The sequence below is a fragment of the Falco punctatus genome, assembly GCF_963210335.1.
Source record: "Falco punctatus genome assembly, chromosome: 1".
Lineage (NCBI taxonomy): Eukaryota > Metazoa > Chordata > Aves > Falconiformes > Falconidae > Falco > Falco punctatus.
In genome coordinates, this window is record NC_137580.1 from 100,727,106 (window position 1) to 100,743,803 (window position 16,698).

Below are 16,698 nucleotides of genomic sequence, written 5' to 3' on the forward strand. Positions count from 1 at the left end.
AAAGTGTTTCAGTCCTCAGAGAGGGAGGTCAGCTGTGCCATGTGGCTGGAGAGGTCTAACACAGACAGCAAGCACTCAGAAAATGATTGCAGCAAGCAGGTTGTGAATAGCTTGAACAAAAGTTGCGTCCTTTGCAACAGGAGTCAGAAAGATGTTGGGAAGAGCCACTTGTCCAGTCTCAGTTGTTCATTTCCCCATTGTTGGTATCTTTAGCAGAATAAAATCTTTGAAGAGCTGTTCATTGTTCATCAAAGCTTGACGGGCTCCAACGAGTGGAATTCACTACCTGAAAGTCCTGTTTGTTTTTCAGCACTGGCAAACGCTGAGGCTGCTTTGATCCCTGGCAGGACCCCACTCTCTGATCCCTGCCCTGAGCCTTGGATCCCACTTTTCCAGCTTCCCCATCTGGTATACCAAACCCAAGAGTGTCAAATGCTATCAGTAACTCAGAGCCTTCAGCCCTGCCCCCGTGGTCTTCCTGACCATCTGTGACTCCATTCACATCCCTGTCCCTGACCCCAGACCCAGGCGCCCACCTCTGGCACCCAGCTTGTCCCCAACAAGGTGTGTGGAGGTGACCAGCACTTGCAAACAAGGGATGGAGCTGAACCTGCTCTGCCACTGCTTGCTGCACCGGGAATGCCCCTTCCATTCACTCAGCCGGTGCCCGTGTTTGATATTGCAGCTGGGAAGCGGCGGCACTGACCTCTGCCCGCTGAGCTGGGGGTTGGCAGTGCAGCGGGTAACCTGCCGCCGCAGCTCCCTGTTTGCACAGGCGCTCAGGACGCGCAGATCAAAGGGCTCCGCATGAGTAACAGCGGCCCAGCCCTGCACTTTGTTCACCTTCCGTCTCCCAAGGCTGCCTCTGCCTGCCTGGAGGGCTCGAAGGGCTTGGTGGGAGGACGTGGGTGACCCCACAAGGTCCTCCAGGCAGTGTGCTTTGACCTCACCAGGGTGGCATGTGTACTCATTTGGGTGGGTCTCAAAGCTGTCGTCCGAGGACCGCAGCAACCGGTGGGCTGTGAAAAGCCATCCCACTCCTGATCCTAGACCAGACCTGCAGCCCAGGCATCGCCTGAGCTTTTCCGGGATGAATGTGCGATGGGGACCAGGGGTAGCAATGTGTACGGGAGTCAGGCCCATAGACAGCCCACAGCTGGTGCAGCCATGGTGAGAAGTGGGGACCTACAGAGGATTCTGTAGGGATGGGAGGGTTGCATAGTGGTCAGTAGGGCTGATGGAGCTGCAGATCCCTCCCCAGCAAAGCCGGCTCTGAGGCAAAGGGGCACATGGCACAGAGGTTTATGGGTTACTGTGACTGCAAGCCCACCTCCTGATTTGCCTCCACAGCTACAGGGAGAAACCATCCACAAACTGCAGAGCTCTAGCAAGAGCAGGCACTGCAGCTCAACGCAGCTGTACAGAAACCAAGGTGTAAACTATTTTCTCAAGCAGCAGGTGTCTCTTTTCTCCTGTGAAGAGCCAGGGAGACAGATACATATCCAAACGGTAGAAGTTATTACAGATGTACAATACGAAATGTCCACTGAAGCTTCTTTTCTTTTGGACAGGCAAAGCTGGCAGGGGAGCGTGGAGCCCGTGCAATCCTTTTTGACATTACTGATGATGAAAGCGCTGCTGATCAGGTACAAACCCCATTGATACTATCAGCCAAACACAGTGCCCCTGTCCCATCCCAAAATGTGCCCAGGTCAGGACCCACCAGCCACCAAGAGGCAGTGGCAGGTCCCAGGAGGATACTGCAGGCTGGCTTGGAACGTGGACTCTGACCCAGCTCGCCCCCGCACACAGACAGTGCTTTTCTCTTTTGCTCACTCTGTGGCACGTCCAGGTCTCCACACAGCACGAGCAGGCCAGTGGCGTGCCAACAGCACCTTGCTGCTCCTACAGGGCGTTCTCTGGTCAGTTGAGCTTTTCTGCCAGGAGCTGGATTCTTCCTCTTGGCAAGCCACAGGCTACCTGACCCCGTCTGGGCAGACAGCCCTGAGGTACCTCTTGGGGGAAAGATGTTCTTGAGTTTTCAAGCCAAAGTCACGGCCACCCTGCTATGCTGTTGGTGATACTCCTGCTGCAAGTTTAATGTTGGTTTAGAGACCTCCAGTAGTGCCTTCCACCAACACTGCTGTAGTCTCAAAATAATCAAGGGACAATGAAAAGCATCCAGCATTAAATAAGAGGACAGATACGGGAGCTGGTGCCTGAGCTTATCAAAACTCTGGGCTGACTCCTGCTGGCTGGATCCATCCCTCATGGTTCTTTCAGGCACTTGCAACTTAATTTCTGGTGCCATTGGGATGCAGCAGCCAGTGCAGGCCCATGAGGTGATGCTGGGGTTGCTCAGGAAGGGTCTGGGAGGTGGTTAGTAGGTCAGATGGCCACCCAGGCTCGGGTCAGTCTGGAGGAGAGGGCAGACTTGGACACTTGCTGAACCAGCCCATGCCAGGCTTGCCTGGACTGTGGTGGAAAACGGCCGGTGTGATACAATCATAGAACAGTGGGTTGGAAGGGACCTTAAAGATCAGCTGGTTCCATCCCCCCTGCCATGTCCTGCAGATCACAGGGGTGGAGAGGGAACACTGATGGGTCTCGGAGGAAGAGGAGGGAAGCGTTTCTGTAGTGAAGGCAGCACTCAGCACTGCTGGCAGTTACCACACAGAAGGGGAGAGACCAAGAACTTTTGCACAGGGGGTTGAAGGAGGAGCACAAGAGACACTGAACAATCTCCAGTTGTGCATGAGGAGGCACCATCACAGGAAATGAAGAAAGCCATGCTGAAGAGTTGGTAAAAGAGGAGGAGCTTCCATCTGATTTCATCATACAGGGATAGTGCAAGTTTGGGGGAGCAGTCAGTCTCTGAAGTGTGTGCAGGAAGCATCGGGAGAAACGAGACATGCCTGGGGGACCAGGGTAGTCCCTGATTCAGGCTGTTCTGGAACATCTCTCACTGTGTTTGTTTCTTTACAGCTGAGAAAGCCCAGAGGTCTGAGTCAGCCTGTTGTTCTGATCAGGGGCCACGATGCTGAGCTTCTCATGGGTGTCGTGAACAAGAACAGAGAGGCCCATGTGAAGATAGAGGTCAAGGAGCCACCAGCTTGGGTGAGACACACCAATCCCACTGCCTTCTGTATTCTCCCTCCCAAGCTGCTGTGCCATGGAATAGGACTTTCCCAAAGATGCTGAGCCTTCCTCCCCAGGGACAGAGATCACAGCCCTTTGCAGGAGCTGCCTGTCTGCAGCATTCAGATGATGTGCTGCAAATAAAGGCTCAAAAGCACTTTCAGTTTTGTTTTTATTTTTCTTAAATGTCACAAGTGAGACGAGGGGATTCTCTGTCTCCAGGTGAAACCAAACCTTCATTTTCTCATCTTGTGCTACCTTAGGCCATGGCCTCTAGGGAGCAGAGATGCTGCAAGTTCAGAGAAATTCCATTCCTACTGGAATGTGCAGAAAAGACTGAACTCTTTTTCTTCTACCTGTACAGAGCAAGGAGGTAGGGCTTGGCCAAGGATCGTTTATTCAAAGGCTGATTGTCAGGAAGAAATCGGTTCCTCTGCCTAGCCTCGAATTCCCATCCCTGCTACACAAGAGTAATTTCTTTCATGCTTTATCCAACAGCCAGACTACGACGTGTGGATTCTTCTCACGGTGGTCAGCACTGTGGTCGTCATCATTTTGATTTTTGTCGTCCGCACAAAGTGCCAGCTGAACAGGACTCAGGTAGGAATCTCATGGAGCAGACATGTCTGAGCAAACAGGAATGCAGGAAAGGCAGGGATGGACACGGTCTGGGAGGATTAAGGTGCCCCTGTGTGAGCTGAAGATGTGGCCACATGAGGCAGGAGTGGCTTGGGTTTGGGTGGAGTGGTCCTCAGGGGGGCTGGCAGCACCCCTCCTGCGGTAGCCTTGCTCTTCTCCTATCCCCCCACCAGCACGGCCGCCTGCAGTCCCAGCACCTTTCAGAGTTGTCCCAGCACCCAGAGCTGCAGGGCTGACCCTCACACTCTGGATTTCAACAGTATTGTCTGTATTGGTAGAGAGTAGAAGTTTTAGTATTTTGAATAGAAACTAATGAATTAAATAATCATCTTTCCAGAGTCAAATCAATTTCCAGATTTGAGAATACCCCATTTGTCCTATAGAAAGACAAGCCTTTGGAGATCAAAAATTCGGCACTGCTGAGTGATTTTGAATGCCCAGTGCCAGATGTCTCCTGCTGGTGACAAAGCCTACTCTGGCTGAGTCAGGTTAGACAAAAAGTCACCTCTGGGAATGAGTATCACCCCCAAATTCCTGATGATCTCCCATGTTGAGAATGGAAGGGTAGTGAGAAGTGTGGCGGCATAAGGCTGAGCCTCTCCTGAAAGCCTCCTTTCTCCGGGGCAGGACTCCCTGCAGCAGCAGACCATGCAGGCCATCAGGCAGCTGGCCACGCGCAGGTACCAGGCAAGGTGCCGACAGGCGTCGCGGTGGGACTCGGCCAGCAGCTGCAGCTCAGCCCCGGTCTGCGCGATTTGCCTGGAGGAGTTCAGCGAGGGCCAGGTAGGCTGCGGGCATGGCTGCTGGTCAGCCACAGCCCTGAGCTTCCCGGCTGCAGTCAGATGGAAGCTGTGGTGGGAGCTGAGCAATCTGGCAGGGGTGGGAGGCCCTTGAGATGTTTCCTTCAGCAAATCCTGAGGGCTGTGAAAGGACCGGCATTGATGGAGGTCTGCCTGCCCCTTGGCCAAAAAAGCCCTGCCCCTGCTGAAGTCACTTGCCTACAGGTTCGGATTCCCTGGAGATGGGTCTCCAGCTGTTGCTGTAGGGTAAAACATCCATAATACATCTGTGTTGAAACAACGGGGCAAAAGTGGGGTTTGCTTCTCCAGAGCACTGAAACCCCCCTATTCCCGAGGCCTGGCATCTCTCTGGACACCCCAGAGCTGCGCACAGTGAGCAGAACCAGGTTTGCCAGGCTGCTGCACAGCCTTCTCCATGCAAAGCTGGGCTGCAGACCGCTTGCCATGAGACATCTTTCCATCCTGCAAGGCTTGCTTCCATCAGGAAGGACCCATCCAGGTCTTGGGACATGATTCTCCTTGCTCACATTTCTCCTTTTCTCTCCACCTCTCTCTAGGAACTGCGGATCATCTCATGCTCCCATGAGTTTCACCGGGAATGTGTTGACCCCTGGCTGCAGCAACACCACACATGTCCACTTTGCATGTTCAATATTCTTGGTAGGGCTCAGACACAGCATCTTCTGGCCAGGGACGGGGTGGTGTACAGGGGTTGTGCCCGTGTACCCTTGGGCAATGCTTACGGCTGGTGTGCTGGCAGTGCACAGCGAGGTGCAGGGCTTGGGCTGGGGTTGCAGCAGGAGGAGAGGTTTCCAGTCCTGAGACCTGTGGGGAAGGGAGGTGTGAACAGAAGGTCGGGGCAGCAGGGAGGGTGCTGAGTGTGCAGGACCACCAAGATGGTTTGGTGGTGGCAGTGAGGAGTTGCAGGCTACGAGTGGGATGTCGGACTGTAGTGGGAGTGCAGTGGAGGCTCACCAGTGCTGGGGCTACTGGGCTGGGCTGTGGGATGTACGCTGGACACTCCCTTCTCTCTCCACAGCCAGAGAGTCGGTGGACCAGGCCACAGCTGCTGGCTCCAGGCTGGCCCCACGGGACATGGAGCCTGGACGGCGACTCCACCTTTTCCGCCAGCACCCAGGACATGCCCTTTACCACCTCCCACACGCGTATCCTCAGAGGAACCTCAGGAGCTTTCCCCCGGAGCCAGCCCATGGCAACCCCTTCTTCCACTCTCACGAGCTCTCCCAGGTGGATTTTGACACCATCCACTACATGCCCTACAGGCCAGCCACCTCCCTGCTCGCCTGTGGCCACTCATCCCCCCTGGCCCCGGGCTTGCTGGGTCAGCAGCATCCCAACCCCTCGGCGTGCGGGCAGCCACAGCCGCCCCACAGGACTTGTTCTCTGCAGCCCCAGCCCCCCTGCCCGGGGCTGAAGGCAGCCCTGGTGCAGAAGCAGCACCGTGCACCTGCCCTGCGCCGGGGGGGTGGCCACGGGCACCAGCACAACAGCAGCGGCTCCGGGGAGAGCTATCTCACGGAGCACAGCGGGTACCTGGCAGACGGGCCAGGCAGCGACTCCAGCTCGGGGCCCTGCCATGGTTCCTCCAGTGACTCCATGTTGAACTGCACGGACGTCAGTCTGCAGGGCATCCATGGCAGCTGCTCCACTTTCCGCAGCTCCCTCAGCAGCGACTACGACCCCTTCGTGTACTGCAGCTCGGAGGGACCCACCACCGACAATGGCCAGGAGCAGCCGCGGCCACCAAGGGAGACACGACCCAGGTCCTTGGACCTGATGGTGCCTGGGGGTGCTGCTCCAGCCAAGGCCCAGGTGCTCAGCCACGTCCACTACCACCACCACCAGCACCATCACTACAGAAGAGACACGGAGTGTCCACCTGGACGGGCTGGGCAGCGCAAATCCCGGTACTCTGGGGCCAAGGTTGGCTTCCACGGTGCTCGGACACAAAAGAGGACTGAGAAAAGCCATAACTGCCAGCAGCCTCTGGAAAGCAGTGCCGTGCTACAGGAGGCAGCTCCGGCAGGACAGCCAGCCTGTCCTCAGCAAAGCTGGGAGTCCCCTCATGCCCCCTCCGCTTCTCCAAACAGGTTGGACTTCAGTGTAGATGCCAACAGACAATCAGGAGCAGCTGACACATCCCCTGTCCCGCTGCCTGCGAGACACAGCTTACAGAGCCGTCATCACCGAAGGAAAAGAAAGTGTCCCCTGGAGCCCGACCCCGCTCTCCTGCCCGAGGACTCAGCCTTCGCCAAAGACTGCGATGCCCACGTGCCTCACGGCCATCCCGCTGGCTACCGCTGCTCACCCGAAGTCCAGCCCCTGATCCCCAGCGCTCGCCTGCCCTGCGGCTCGGGCTCTCGGACACTCTGGAAGTGTTTAGTGTCACAGTCCGGCTCAGAGCTGAAAAAGCAGGAGGAGGGGTTGTCAGGACGGGAGGGAAACTGCACGGCTCCTGCTGATTTCTCAGGGACAGGCACCCCCAGACACAGTCTGAGTCTTCACCTTCGCTGCCCGTCTCAGCGGGGCAGTCAGGGTAAGTCTGGTGTTTGCCTCTTCTTGCAGCAAGCGGGTCATGGAGGTGGGTTATGGGGGTACTTGGGCTGCTGGGAGACCTGGACCACTGACAACAGAAGGGTTTCAGAGCTCACCTGTCAAGGTGATGGCCTGAATGACTCGCAAGTCTGTTAATGAGCGCACGAAACCCTGCAGTCTCATCCTAAAATAATACAAATGAGAAATAAGGTGGCTGTTTTTAACTAAACATCTCTACCAGCTGGAGTGTCTCCCAAAGGAAGGCATGAGACCACATTTCCCAGTGTCCTTACACCAGTCTGGATGTCTTACTGTCAGAGTCATTATCCTTGAGGCTTATTGGGCTCTAGTTGTTTCAGCCAACCCCAGCTAACTGGAATCAAAAAGGAAGGAAGTGTGCGAGGCCAGTGGGAGTAGGGGAACAGACTGAGTGAGTTTATGGATTTGCACATCCCTCGTTTCTCACCTGCCTTTGTTGTGTGGGAGTTGCTTTTTGGTGTCTTTTGGAAATCAGACGTAATTAAAATTTGGCCCTTTGCCTAACTGCTGTACACCTTCTGCTGAGAGAAGGAAAATGCATTTGAGACGAGGCTGTTTGAACGAACCTGACTGAGTTTAGCTCCCAGGCCTTGCTCTCTCAGGCTCCTTAAAGCAGCAACCCGGAGTCAGCCTGGGCAGGTGCTGGCTCCAGGCAGAGCCTGGCTCCCCTCCTCGCCGTGCCGCTGACTCATTGCAGCTCCTCAGGCAAATTGTTTTGATTTTGGTACCAAATACAGATCTAGCTGCCTAATTTCTGTTACAATGCTGGCCTTAAACTTGTGACTCACCGTGCCCATTGCGCCGTGGAGATAATAACTTCCTCCCCATTCCCGTCTATCCAGCCCAGCACCGCACCCAGGCCGCTGGTGGCAGAGCGCCCGCCGAGGAGGCAGCAGGGAACCGGGAGAGGCTGGATGGAGCACGGTGCTGGCGGCCTGTGGTGCTCCAGGCTCCCAGACTCCCAGGAACAGATTTTTTTTTTTTCTCAGGTGCAGAAGTACCTGACACTGCAGATAGGTGACACGGGAAGTTCTTCAGAGGGCCCTGAGGGATGCTGCCGTTTCGGGAGACAAGGAGGCAGCAGTGCAGAGATGTCTCTCTGGTTCACAGGTAGCTCCAAGTACTGATGTCCCCTGGGCTGGAGGCAGCGGGCATGGTATCCTGGGACACAGCCCTCCCAGGACCACAGCAGGGGACCTCCACACGGAGAGAGCCCTGCTGGTGAGAGGGCAGGCTGCTCAGGGGTTGCATTGAGCTCGACTCCCAGAGCCGCCAGAGCAGGAGTCTGTGCAGCACGGGGGGCTGCAGTGCCCAGGGCATCGCAAGGCTCTGTGCTGTGATGCCTCTGTCCCTTTTGTAGATGGCCCCAGTGGCCCAGATCTGTGCCCACCTCCCGATGGCATGATGGGGGAAGGCTTTCTGCCCCCCTGCCCAAGCCAGTGCCAGCGTGCTTTGCCAAGCACACACAGCCTTCATTCCCTCTTACCTCCCTTTAGCAGGAGCTAGAAGGATCGATGTGTTCGAAAGCAGTCTGATTTTATTTGACTGCAGTAGCTTCTGTGGATGCTTTCAGGATCAGCCATAGAGTCAGAATTGCCTTGTAAGATTGAGAAAATACATAGAAAGGAAGGATTTAACTTTATTAGGAACTGAGGACAGTTAAAGAGTGTGAGCTCATGCAGGGCTTATGCAGAAAAGCCATCAAGCTGAAAACACATTGGCTGACATAACACAACCTTTTGAGTTATAATCACATTGATTCTTTATCTTAGAAAGGGACTGGACGTAAGTCAATAGGAAACAAGTAAAAAGAGCAAAGAACAATCTCAATAGACAGTCCCCTGTAAGCAGGACACAAAAAATAGACAAGGAGATCAAGGAGAAATGCATATATGCCTCCAGATAAATGTTGTAAGGCTAAAAATGTAAGTAGATGAATTAGAAAGCCCAGCTTTAAATTAAAGCTTTAAATTAAGGTTTTGACATAAACTTTTCAGAAACCCAGTTTAAAAAAAAACAACAACAAAACAAATAGTGGGACCCTGTAATTCTCAGGTGAAATTATAGAGAGGAGAAGAGTGTGTCTCTTCTGGTGGCATGGGAGGGACACTATGCATTAAGGAAAGCGTAAAGTCCAATGACAAGTAACACAAAAATCTCCAATTGCGCCTAAGTAGGAGTATGGTATTAGGGCTGTCCTACACTGTGTTAGTACAGGCTGCGAAAGAGGAGCCTACATACACAGGAGAATCTTCTTCAAATCGTACTAAAAGAAGCAGTCAAAAGAATAAGATGCTTTTGGGCACAGGGATCATTTAATGCCCCAGAAAAGGGCTGGCCTAGCAGCAAAGCAGAGAGGGCAATTAGAAGCAAGAAGCCATTCTTCCAAAGCAAAGGTGTGGCTAGACAAAGAAATCAGCAAAGAGTTGAATGCAAAGCTAAGTGCAGAGCCATGGTGAGGCAGGCCAGGAAAGATTTCTATGAACAACTTGTGAAGAAGATAGAGGGTTTTAATGCAAACGTTTTCAACTCTGTCAGAAGGCGGCTGCCAGAGGCTCTGCAGATCCAGGGAGTAACACAGGTCTAAGAGGGATGTTCAAGGGCTGTAACTGCGTGGCAGAAGAGCAAACTGAATTTATGGCATTAGTGATCAGTGTGGAAGTGCTTGAGGAGGTTCTCACCCTGGCACATTTCCGTTCAGGGCATGGGGTAGAGGATCCCTCATAAATCAAATCATCAGATTGAGCATTTCTGAGACACATCAGTAAGGTGGGTAGTAACAAATCCCCAGGGCTAGAGATCATTCACCTGGGCATCGTGCAAGGGCTCAAGCACAAAACTGCTAAATGACAAATGTGGACTGCAATTGTTACCCATGCCCAGGGCCAGAAAGAAAAGCTGAGGGCAATTTCAGCTTGAAATAGCTGAAGCCACAGAATGATGAGCCTGACTTTCCTGCCAAGCAAATTGTTAAAAATTCAAATACAGGGTCTGACTTGTAGGCACATGGCTAAATGTGAAAACCAGGGGAGGAGGCAACACAACTTTTGTAGAGAGAGATAACGCCTCACAGATCTTTTAGGGGAATGAAGCTCTCAAAGGATAAAAGGGAAGGTGCTCTCGTAGGTAAATAACTTGCTGAAAAATAGAAGACAAAGTGCAGATGAGTCTTAATGGAGGAAAGTTACTCAGAGAAGGAGGAAAGTGGAGTTCTCCAACTGTCTACACCTTTCAGCAAGCTCATAAATATCCTGGACAAGGAGAGGAGACAGCAAGGTTTATAAAAGACAAACTCCTTCAGGACTGTCAGCTTTAGAACTGGTTAGAAGGCATTACAGAAGGATCTCACATCGCTGAGCTGAGTTATCAGGCAACAGTAGTGGCAAAATCCCATTTAAGTAGTACAAAGTGCCACACACGAACACAACTGCTTCTGAGTAAAAATAAAATTATTATTAGGAGCTAGCTCCTAATGGAACCATTAGGACAAATATGGGACAAGCAGAAAGTGCCATTGTGCAGCTGTGTAAGTCCATGGTGCTTTCACAGCTATCATCTACCACTGAGCACTGCTGCTCAGAAAAGGATATAGCAGACTTGGGAGAAGTGCGGAAAGGTACATAAAGAAGAGGTTTTTCTGAGAAAACAGAGTATAGACACTTTCATGTGGGAAAAAGATGATTAGCAGAGGACATGAAAGAGAGGATATGAAATGGGGAGAGCCGGGAGAAGGCGGGTAAGAGGGAGTCACTGGTGCTTATAACAAAGTAAGTGGTGGCATCAAATGGGAACCAGAAGCTTTAAAACACCCGATAAGGTAACACGCTGTGTAGTGAAACTGGTGCTCACTGCCCAGAGGAGGTAGGTGCCAGAAGTGAAATGGGTTCAAGAGCTTAGATCAAGAGATGATGCAGAGATGCAAATACACTCTCTGGCTTGGGAAGTCCCTAAACCAGGGTTTCCAGAAGCTGACGGTACTCCTGTGGGATGCAGCACCCTCCAGGTGTGTGGTTACCTCGCCCAGCTGCAAGGTGAGGCTGAATCTTGGTCCACAGCCCCTGGAGAAACTCCACTTGTGCAGGCAGTGCCATGCACTGGCATCACAGGGAATAACGCAGCCCACAGCCATCACCAGTGCACTGCAGGTGATCCCAAAGATGCCTGCATGAGCTTGGAGTTTATGCTGCTTCCTTGAGCACCTCCCACCACCTTTTCTTGGTGGGGTTTGGCTAAAGATACATCCCTGCCTGTGTGACTATTCCTGGGAGTTACTTCACTGAAGAATCAATCCTTGATCAATGCTGAATGGGTCCTTTCAAGAGAAGTCATACAACCAGCAGTGAATTACAGTTAGATGGCTTCCTAAACCACCCCAGCATCCATGGGTCTCGTCCCAGAACAGCCAGATTACTCCCAGCACAGGCTGATGAAATCTCTTGATTTCTCTCCCTGGGAAATCTCACCTCCTGCAGCGTGCTGTCAGCATCCTCCCCCTCTCCTCCATCTCCTGCTCACCCTCTTAGCCATTCCCTTTCATGTCATGTCTTTGATCTTTACTAGAGAAGAGGAAAGGGATTAGAGGGCAGAAAAAGACCACCGTTAAAACCTAATACCCAGAGAACAAGATTTCTGTTTTATCACCAAGGTGTGCTCCTTTAGGTCATTGCTCTGTGTAGGTCTCGATGGCCAGTTCAGCAGCTGAGGCTCTACCACCTCTCCCAATTCAAGACCTTTTTTTTTAACTTTTCCTTCTGTTTGTGTAACAGGGGACACTCACACAGGCAGGGTTTTCAGAAAATATTTTAATAATGCTATTTGACACTCAGGGCATCTGACTGACCACAGCATGATTGAAGCTGTACCGTCTCTTCTGCGTTGTGCATAAGCTGGTGTACTTGAGAAGCAGTTGGCAATGGCTTCTTCAGTGTACTGGTGACACAAATGACAAATGCCAGATAGGCTCAAACTCCGTCTTCTGGTACTTTGGCCATGCCTGCACACATATATACATGTATAACACTGTGCCTGTGAATTAACGTTCCCATGTCGATTAGCTACATTTGCAAAGCAGAATCTCATTTGTTTGTTTTCTTCACATATATTTAATTTACAGAGGTCCTGTTCCTACAGCTGGTGATTTATAACAAACAAGAATTTGCTGTGACTGTTTTGAAAAGTTGTTTTGAATTGCTCTCTGTGAATACTTATATGGACATTTGATTCCTTTTGATCTCAGGAACATTCAAGAAAAGGGAAATGTGAAAAATAATGTATGTATGCCTTTACTGGGCTATGCTGACTGCGTGAGAGCTCTGAGCAGGCTTGAAAAACCCCTGGGAAAGGCACCATGGTGTGTGCATCAACACTCAGTTGCTTAGGGAGAAAGGCACTATCTGAAGCAGTAACTTGGGGCAAACCATTTCTAGGCAGCCCTTACCCTGAATGTTTCAAAGTAAACTACTTGGCACTTGCCTGTCAATTCGCCAGGCAGAAAGGGCTGGTGAAGAGCATGAGCTGCAGTCCTCACTGGCTGGGCTCGAGGGACTGGCACTCACTGGGACCCACTTGTTGGATTTGGCCTGTTTGGGGCTCAGAAGCAATTTGTGCAACCTCCTGAACACTGTGAAACATATGTGCCATTCCTTTCTTGCACACACACATCACTGCCAGTCTGCTTTTGTTGTTTGGAGTTTATGTTGTTGTTGTCCCCTGTCCCTGGAAGGTCCTGCAGTGGTGCTGTGTAAATATAAACCGGTGTTATTTTCTGTTGCTAATGATTTTTAAAACAGCTGTACAGATTTTCCTCAAACAACAGGCCTCAAAAGCAGCAAACATCTAGTAGCAATGTGAATCCTGGGGTACACCATGCCCTTAGCCTGTATTTTCTGAAATATTTAAAGAGTAGCTTGACATCTTATCTTTATGTTTTATTGTGCTTTAACTTGGAGGAATAAACTTTTTGGGGAGGTGGCCAGAAAAGTCCATCAAAAATACTGGGAGAAACTTCGTGGCTTTCACTGCAGCATCTGTTCTTTGTATTGCAGGGTGAAGGTTCCAGCAGCTGCAATCTGGGAATGTTCAGCTGCTTGTAGCTGACATTTTTCTTTTTCCTTTTCTCTGAATGCAGGATCTGAAGAGGAGGTCCAGGATGCCCACGAACACTCAGTTTAATTAAAACACTGGCCTGTTTGCTTACTGGAGAGCTGGAGTGGACAAAGATGTTCAGCGTACCAGCCGTAGAGGAGCTCACATCGTGCTCTCTGCACAGGCAACGCGTAATTACCAGCCCTGGCCTGCATGGCCTACACCAAGGTGCAGACTGCAAATAAGCAATGTGGCACTTGTGGTCTCCTCACGTGTCCCCAGGTTGCACTGGTCACGCAAACACTGAGCCATGTTCTCCAGGTCCCCTTCTCCTTTGAAGGCACAGGCAGCCAATCTTCATCCTGTGGCATCTACCTGCGTGGGCTGGCTCGCTCAGAGACCGGCCCTGGGAGTCACCAGCTGGAGGGCTCAGGAGTGAGTGCAAGCTGCTATTTTGGCATGTTCATGCCACAGAAGGTTTTGCTAAACACTTCAAAAATAAACAAGCCTTCGAGACCAAAAGCTGCAGAAATTACTTTCTGTGGCCTGGTAGCTCCTGACTTCATTTCCTCACTTAGGTCAAAAGCCAGACTTCTTCAATTAACTTTTCCACTCTTATTTCAGACACAGGAACAAGCTTTTCTTCATCTCACCACTCACAGGTCTGCCCTGCCAGGTACTTCCTCTGACTTTATTGGAAACCAACAGCTCTCACCGCTTTTGACCACTTCATTGTCCCTCAGCTGATGCCAGCTTGGCCATTTGCTGCGTTTTGCCGGCAGCAGAAGCAAAGACACAGGGACAACGTCAGCATTTCTGGGAAGGAGCTGTGTCAGACTCTTTCCATTGCAAAGAATCCACCCTCTCATTTGGCAATGTGAACAAATCTCTCACTCATCCTCTAGCTCTTCCACCTACCCTCAAAATAGGTGTGATAGCCAGCCCTGTTAAGAGCAACCCATTTTTTGAGCATATTTCAAACCTGAGATGCCCCTGTCAGAGGAATCATGGAAAGTCCTTGAGTTCACATGGCTCCTGCTTCTCTCTTTCCTCCCTCATTGCCCCAAGACACAGCAAAAATTCTCAGCAAAAGCACCCATAATAAATGCAGAGCAGAGCCCCATCCATCACCCAGCCTTATCTCCACATTTCTGAGACACCTGAAATGATCCTGCGAGGGAAGTTTTCAAAATACCCTTCTGCCTTTTCTAACATTTTGATGATGGAGAGAGAAAACTTGAAAAATTGCTAGGCTCTCAGTTTATTACTTTTTCCTCTCCTCCCATTTGTGGGTTTTTTTGTGGTTGGGGTTTGGGGTTTTTTTGGAATGTCACTAGTTATTAATTCCTATAGCTTATAATTTGGGAACATTCAAGTAAAATAAAACTCGCCAAATTCAAAACATATAGAACCCAAACAGCTTCCATACAGCAAGGAATTAAGACTGTTGAGTTTATTCCCCTAAATGATCATTCAGGCTAAGGAATTAGCTAGATTCCGACATGAAGTGCATGTTTATATGGCACCAAGTGTTTCCAGAGTTCATGCTAATGAAGCATTGGTGAGGATACAACACTGGAGCTGAAGGTAACTCCTGACAATTTGAAACCTGGTGTAGGACAGACTTCCCCCATCTGCTCAGTGCTCAGTAAGCTTTCTGTGTCTTCCTTTGAAGCAGCAGCTTCCTTTCCAGTTCAAGAGAGTGCACTGGTTATGTAGTCCCAGTTCAGGATAATCCTGCCTTTGCCTTCCTTTGTTGGTGAGGAAAGCTTTTTGCAGGGTTTGTGGCCCTTAGTCTTTGAAAAAGGCATCATTGTCCCAGCTGCTAATCAGTCACTAATTCAGGTGATGTTCAGGTGATGGTACTAAAAGTCAGCCGATAGCACTGTGTCTAACAGAACATTATTCCCTTGCTGGTGTTCATTTCTTGTCTCCTGTGACCAAGCCACTGCAGGACCTTTCAGGCTACAGAAGAGCTGAACGTCTTTCATCAAAGAACCCAGCAGAATTATATTTTAACCTTTCCAGCCTCTTGCTTGTCCTGCAGAGCAAGCAGAAGACACAAGCTCAGATTTTTTTTTCCCTTGCAGGGAAGTCAATCTTAAACTAGAGGGAAAAACCCCAGGAGTGCATCTAGATTCCCCTTGTTCAGCTTCTTGTGCACATGGTGCATGGCTTGTCTCAACCAGCTCCAAATGTCTGACCATCCCAGAGGCCTCAGGTTACTTTACAGAGGGGAGGGTGATGAAGTCTGGGGACTCCCACTGGTTTCTTTAGGAGTCAAGAAGGCTGAGAGCCTTCAGGGATGCATTTCACTGCTCCAAAGGAATGAGCATCTAGTTTGCAGTCTGAAAGTTCTCCCCTCTTTCCCTCCTTATCCTTAAAAAAAAAAAAAAAAAGGAAGAAAAAAAAAAAAAGGAGGTCTCTGAAGGTGTGGCAAGCCCCAAGCTTCTTGGAGAAAGTGGTCAGCACTAACGCACCCTTTCCACTCCCCACTGCAGTATTACCAGGCTATGCAGGGCACCGCCTGCTTGAAAGTGTTTTCCTTTCCTCATGTTATGCTGCTGCTCCTTGTCACCTGGAAAACGGCCACCCTGGACGCCGGGCCCCCTCCACAGGGTTTGCTGAGCTGGATGCGAGTGTGCAGGTCTGCCTCAGTGGGGTCCCGGGCGGGAGGAGAGGGAGGAACTCTCCGGGAAGGTGGTTTTTAAGAGCCTCTTCAGTAGATGGACTACCATCCTTGGCTGCCTGGAAGGGAAGAAGCAATACCTGAGAAAACGGGGAACAGCGCCTCTCCATTCCTGCACCTCTCGCTTTGGGGTGCTCAGCACCCTTGGGCTCTGTCACCAAATGTCTTCAGCGTCGCCGCAATGAGGGGGAGCAAATTTTCCTTTGTTGCATCCAAAGTCCCAGCTGAAAACTGATGGAAGCCAGAGCACCCCAAAGTCCCTCTGGCCGAAACCAAAGCCCCAGCCCTCCCCCCGTGACCGGCGCCCTTCTCACACGGAGCCTCTGCTCACCCGTTTGTAATGTTCAGATCCTTTTGAAATGTGAATATAGGTTTGTTTGTTATTGTTGGTTTTTATTGTTGTTTGGTTTTTTTCCGAGTCTGTCCTGGTTCTTGGGGCTTGGGAATAAATTATGACACACACACACCAAAAAAAAAAAAAAAAAAGGAATAATACGTTTTATATATATGCAAAACGGTATTTATGTCCGATAGAAACAAAGATGTGTGAATATGCCGATGTGCTCAGAAATATATTTATTTACTAATATATTTATCCATGTACCTGGTCTGCCTGCCTGGTTTTGTTCTTTGTACCGACGCCGCGGCCAGGCCGCCAGCGCGGCCCCGGCGCCGCCACGGACACGAATCGCACGGGCGGCTGCCCCGGCCCGGCCCCGCTCCGCGCCCACGGCCCGCCCCGCCCGGCCCCCA

At 51.1% G+C, this 16,698-nt stretch overlaps 1 protein-coding gene and 1 long non-coding RNA gene across 3 annotated transcripts in view; one reads left to right on the plus strand and one right to left on the minus strand.

Moving 5' to 3' along the window:
* The window catches only part of RNF43 (ring finger protein 43), a 60,298-nt gene extending 46,871 nt beyond the window's left edge, over positions 1-13,427 (plus strand). For both annotated transcript variants that reach the window (XM_080388839.1, XM_080388840.1), the window contains 7 exons: positions 1,572-1,646; positions 2,986-3,117; positions 3,637-3,738; positions 4,405-4,560; positions 5,135-5,237; positions 5,617-7,134; positions 13,300-13,427. In XM_080388839.1, coding sequence (XP_080244965.1) covers positions 1,572-1,646; positions 2,986-3,117; positions 3,637-3,738; positions 4,405-4,560; positions 5,135-5,237; positions 5,617-7,134; positions 13,300-13,343 — 2,130 coding nt within the window. In that variant the 3' untranslated portion in view covers positions 13,344-13,427. The remainder of the gene's footprint in view (positions 1-1,571; positions 1,647-2,985; positions 3,118-3,636; positions 3,739-4,404; positions 4,561-5,134; positions 5,238-5,616; positions 7,135-13,299) is intronic.
* LOC308064496 lies at positions 11,958-16,691 on the minus strand. Its single transcript, XR_013928403.1, has 2 exons — positions 16,550-16,691; positions 11,958-16,004 (listed from the first exon to the last, which is right to left on the minus strand). It is a non-coding gene; the product is annotated as an uncharacterized lncRNA (long non-coding RNA).
* Positions 16,692-16,698: the final 7 nt, after the last annotated feature.